Here is a 5,739-nt window from a genome sequence, read left to right as displayed (position 1 = left end):
GATCATTCTGATGTTCTCCTGCTCTAGGATCATTCTGATGTTCTCCTGCTCTAGGATCATTCTGATGTTCTCCTACTCTTTTATCTCCCTCCCTTAGAGCCCAATGTCTCTGTTGGCAGATGACATCACCACCTCGCAGGACACACCCCCTGCAGAATGCGTTGACCTGTCCTTCCTGGAAGAGGCTCTACTGGGGGGGTCCCCCGAGGGAGRGGGGGAGAGAAGAGGGGAGGGAGAGGAAGAGCAGGAGGAAGAGGAAGTACCACCCTGTGACATTCTCCAGCAGAGTCTTCAGGAGGCTGACATCACAGAGCACACTATGGCACAGGAGGCGGGGCTCGTCCAACCAGGGTCTGGGGAGGGCCACACCCTGTCTCTCTACACACCTGGCCCCCCACTCCTCCTCCCTCCTGCTGCCGTGCCGTTCCTCTCCAAAACCCTAGCCTTCCCTCACCCCCACCCTGGCCCCCCCACCCTGCAACACAGGGACACCCAGGCTGCGGTGGAGCCTCCCCAACCATCCCTGCTGGCCGTGGGACCAGGCTGCCCCTCCCTGAAGCCTGCTGCTCCCCAGCTGATGGGCCTCCTCCCTGGGAACATAACTGAGAGAGTATTACTAAACGGGACACCCAGGCTGCGGTGGAGCCTCCCCAACCATCCCTGCTGGCCGTGGGACCAGGCTGCCCCTCCCTGAAGCCTGCTGCTCCCCAGCTGATGGGCCTCCTCCCTGGGAACATCTTCCCCGCACCCCCACCAGAGACTTCCTTCTCCCTGACCCCTGCACAGGCCTCCAACACCTCATTTTCCCTCATCCAGAAGGCAGTTCCTAGCCTGACAGGGCGCCCCCTACTGGCCCCAACCCTCAGAGCGGCTGCAGTTCCCGGGATTTTTCTCCAGAGAGGGCCCCTGCAAATCCAGCCCAAGCTGCCTATCAACATCCAACCCCGACTTGTTCAGATCAGCCCTAAGCCTCCTGACGCTGGTTGTCCTGGTCAGAAACCCTCCCCGGGTCTCACCTTCCTCCCTGGAACGCCCTCGTCAAACATCCTCCTGTCCCCCCGTCCGCCCCAGCCCAAGCCTGCCCCCCACCTCACCAAGCCCCAGCCTGTCAGCCTGCAGCTGGTCAACCAGGGAGGAGGCTCCTTCCTGATCCAGCCTCAGGGTCTCTTCCATGGCCAGAATCCGTTCCTCCTGCCCGCACAATCCCCTGTCACCCTGTCCCAGCTCCCTGGCCAATCCCCTGTCACCCTGTCCCAGCTCCCTGGCCAATCCCCTGTCAACCTGTCCCAGCTCCCTGGCCAATCCCCCGTCACCCTGTCCCAGCTCCCTGGCCAATCCCCCGTCACCCTGTCCCAGCTCCCTGGCCATACGCGTTCACTGTCCAGCTCTCTGGCCATCCCCGTCACCCTGTCAGCCATGGCGGTTCGCGCGGCCTGTTCACCTCTGGCCACCAGGGAGCAACGGTCCAGTCTGTCCAGGGTATGCACACCTCCATGGGCCACCACTGGTAGATGGTCCCAGATCCTGACGGCCGTGCCACCACAGACAGCTCAACTTCAACCCCAACAGTCTCAGCACCACCTCAACAGGCCAGCTCTCCCTCCGCCAGGGAACCCTGCTCTCCGGGCCCTGCAGTTGCAGTCAGGGTCCCCTACTGTCTTCCAGATGCAGCCCAGTTGACGGGTGCCTACAATCCCCAGGGGCCCAGGGACAAGGGGTCCAGGCCAGCATGCCACCCTGCTCCACAGCCCTGCTCTAGGGAGCCACATCACCCTGATGCGAGTAGAGTGTGATATATAGAGACATGAGTCCCAATTGGCTCCCTATTCCATTCAGGGCCTGTGAATGTCTACACACCCCTTCCACAGTTCACACTTTTACTGCCTTAAAATATAATCGAAAAAGGATTACATTTTTTTTTATCCTACTGATCTACACAACTGGCTCCACATTTTTCAAAGTAAAAGAAAAGTATAGAAATTAATGAATAGAAAATAAAAGATGAAGATATTTGATTGCGTATGTCTTCACCCCCCAGAGTTCATACTTGGTAGAAGCACCTTTGGCAGCCATTACAGCTGTGAATAATTTTTAATAAGATTCTACCAACTCTGCACAACTCTTAGGGAACATATTATCCATTGTTTTGTTATAATTGCTCAAAGCACAGTAAATTTGGTTGGGAATCAGTGATAGACAGCAATATTCTAACCTTGTCTCTGTTAAAAAAATATATATATTTAAAATCATCTACTATGTTTACAACAGGCCTTAACCTCACTAGGGTATTGGGACGGTAAGCGTCCACCTCGTCAACAGCCAGTGAAACTGCAGGCGCCAAATTCAAAACAACAGAAAATCCCATAATTTTATTCCTCAAACATAACAAGTATTTTACACCATTTTAAAGATGAACTGGTTGTTAATCCCACCAAAGTGTCCGATTTCAAAAAGGTTTTACGACGAACAGACCAAACAATTATGTTAGGTCAGCACCTAGCCACAGAAAAACACGCCATTTTTAGCCAAAGAGAGGAGTAACAAAAAGCAGAAATAGAGATCAAATTCTCACTAACCTTTGATGATCTTCATCAGATGACACTCATAGGACTTCATGTTACACAATACATGTATTTTTGTTCGGTAAAGTTAATTTATGTCCAAAAATCTGAGTTTAGGCGGGACGCTACTGTCTCACTTGGCAAAAAGCCAGAGAAAATGCAGAGCGCCAAATTCAAATGAATTACTATGAAAATTACCATAAAAATCTAACTTCATTAAATCACACACGAAGATACCAAATTAAAGCTACACTTTGTGTGAATCCAGCCAACATGTCAGAATCAAATAGGCGTTTCGGCGAAGCAAACTATGCTATTTTCTGAGATAGCACAATAGTAAACAGACAGAGAGCATATTTCACCGCTGCAGGCGGACACAAAACGCGAGAAAAATAAAATATAATTCATGCCTTACCTTTGACGAGCTTCTGTTGTTGGCACTCCAATATGTCCCATAAACATCACAAATGGTCCTTTTGCTCGATTAATTCCGTCAATATATATCCAAAATGTCCATTTATTTGGCGCGTTTGATCCAGAAAAACACAGGTTCCAACTTGCTCAAACGTGACTACAAAATATCTCAAAGGTTACCTGTAAACTTTGCCAAAAAAATGTCAAACTACTTTGTAATACAACTTTAGGTATTGTTAACGTTAATAATCGATAAAAAAAAGGATGATTTGTGTTCAAAACAGGATTAAAACCAACTATAGCTAGCTTTCTGGTCACGCGCTTCTATCTAACAGGACACTTCAAGTGACTCTCGTTCAAGATGGCTGTACTTCTTCATTACACAAAGGAATAACCTCAACCAATTTCTCAAGACTGTTGACATCCAGTGGAAGCGGTAGGAACTGCAAGAAGGTCCCTTAGAAATCTGGTTTCCCAATGAAACTCCATTGAAAAGAGAGTGACCTCAAAAAAAAAACATCTGAATGGTTTGTCCTCTGGGTTTCGCYTGCTAAATAAGTTCTGTTATACTCACAGACATGATTTAGAAACTTCAGAGTGTTTTCTATCCAAATCTACTAATAATATGCATATCTTATCTTCTGGGGATGAGTAGCTGGCAGTTTAATTTGGGCATGCTTCTCATCCAAAATTCCAAATGCTGCCCCAAGTAATTCTGCAAAACATCATGGCAAAGAGACATTTTTGTCTTAAATGAAAAACTTTAAGTTCCCTTTCAGTCAGTCAATTTCGGTACAGCATACTATGGGGATCGTAGTCTCACGACTTTAGTTAAAGGATCTACAATCACACCTGACAAGGCCAATTAAATCTTAGCCTGGCTGGAACGCCCTGCCTTCCTTCAATTATTCTACTCTTCACCTCGGTGTGAACAGGAGCGATTCACGCTATTAAAATAAACAATTGTAACACGAGACTGTCTTAATTGCGCCAACTAAACTGTCCCTTAGTGGTAGAGCGTGCTCACCCTCTAAAATGTTTATTTATTTAACTAGGCAAGACAGTTTAGAACAAATTCTTATTTACAAGGACGGCTTACTGGGGAACGGTGGGTTAACTGCCTTGTTCAGGGGCAGAACGACAGAGTTTTACCTTGTCAGCTCGGGGGATTCGATTCAGCAACCTTTCAGTTACTAGTCCAACCACTAGGCTACCTGCCTCCCCCCTCTAACCACTAGGTTACCTGCCTCCCCCCTCTAACCACTAGGCTTAACAACTTAATGCTACGTATACTAAACAAGAATGCTCCCAAGGAAGTCCACTGTGGGGAGGCAGTAATAGCTACGCTCTCTTTGGGGCGACGCGATGTCCCCGGTTGTCTGAACTTGAATGCAGATCTTTTATCCCTCTCTCTCAGGAGAGTTTGGGACCCTCTCTCTCTCAGGAGAGTTGGGACCCTCTCTCTCTCAGGAGAGTTGGGACCCTCTCTCTCAGGAGTCTCCCAGGTATTGGACATTTTTGGCCAACGTAGATCTTTACGCATCGCAAGAAAATGCACCATTTTTTTCCCGATGAGGAACCCGAGTGACCTGTTGGGAAACGGACACTCTGGCGCAACAGTGGCCTTGGGCCGTCTTTTATGCATTTCTGCCAGTGGTTTCAGATTCAGCCCACATTGGAGAGGGTCCGCCGCGAGGGCTTACCATTGATTCTTGTGGCTCCCCGTTGGCCCAGGCAGCCTTGATTCTTGTGGCTCCCCGTTGGCCCAGGCAGCCTTGATTCTTGTGGCTCTGCCAGACGGACGAAGCCACAAGAATCAAGGCTGCCTGGACCAACGGGAGCCACAAGAATCAAGGCTGCCTGGCCAACGGGGACCACAAGATCAAGGCTGCCTGGGCCAACGGGGAGCCAAAGAATCAAGGCTGCCTGGGCCAACGGGGAGCCACAAGAATCAGGCTGCCTGGGCAACGGGAGCCACAAGAATCAAGGCTGCCTGGCCAACGGGGAGCCACAAGAATCAAGGCTGCCTGGCCAACGGGGAGCCACAAGAATCAAGGCTGCCTGGGCCAACGGGGAGCCACAAGAATCAAGGCTGCCTGGCCAACGGGGAGCCACAAGAATCAAGGCTGCCTGGCCAACGGGAGCCACAAGAAATCAAGGCTGCCTGGGCCAACGGGGAGCCACAGAAATCAAGGCTGCTGGCCAACGGGGAGCCACAAGAATCAGGCTGCCTGGGCCAACGGGGAGCCACAAGAATCAAGGCTGCCTGGGCCAACGGGGAGCCACAGAACAAGGCTGCCTGGACCAACGGGGAGCCACAAGAATCAAGGCTGCCTGGCCAACGGGGAGCCACAAGAATCAAGGCTGCCTGGGCCAACGGGGCCACAAGAATCAAGGCTGCCTGGGCCAACGGGGAGCCACAAGAATCAAGGCTGCCTGGGCCAACGGGGAGCCACAAGATCAAGGCTGCCTGGGCCAACGGGGAGCCACAAGAATCAAGGCTGCCTGGACCAACGGGGAGCCACAAGAATCAAGGCTGCCTGGGCCAACGGGGAGCCACAAAGAATCAAGGCTGCCTGGGCCAACGGGGACCCACAAGAATCAAGCTGCGCTGGGCCAACGGGGAGCACAAGAATCAAGGCTGCCTGGGCCAACGGGGAGCCACAAGAATCAAGGCTGCCTGGGCCAACGGGGAGCCACAAGAATCAAGGCTGCCTGGAGCCAACGGGGAGCCACAAGAATCAAGGCTGCCTGGGGGGCACGG

The 5,739-nt window shown here is 51.3% G+C and overlaps 1 protein-coding gene across 1 annotated transcript in view; it reads left to right on the top strand.

The window, feature by feature from the left end:
• Positions 1 to 5,739, top strand: part of LOC112072897 (BRD4-interacting chromatin-remodeling complex-associated protein) — a 50,639-nt gene that overhangs the window by 10,350 nt on the left and 34,550 nt on the right. The window contains 5 exon segments of the mRNA XM_070439966.1: positions 98 to 532; positions 610 to 1,250; positions 1,415 to 1,503; positions 1,506 to 1,628; positions 1,631 to 1,780. Coding sequence (XP_070296067.1) covers positions 98 to 532; positions 610 to 1,250; positions 1,415 to 1,503; positions 1,506 to 1,628; positions 1,631 to 1,780 — 1,438 coding nt within the window.

This window comes from Salvelinus sp. IW2-2015, unplaced genomic scaffold (assembly GCF_002910315.2).
Source record: "Salvelinus sp. IW2-2015 unplaced genomic scaffold, ASM291031v2 Un_scaffold2074, whole genome shotgun sequence".
In the NCBI taxonomy this organism is placed as follows: domain Eukaryota; kingdom Metazoa; phylum Chordata; class Actinopteri; order Salmoniformes; family Salmonidae; genus Salvelinus; species Salvelinus sp. IW2-2015.
This window is presented reverse-complemented; position numbering and strand designations above follow the sequence as displayed.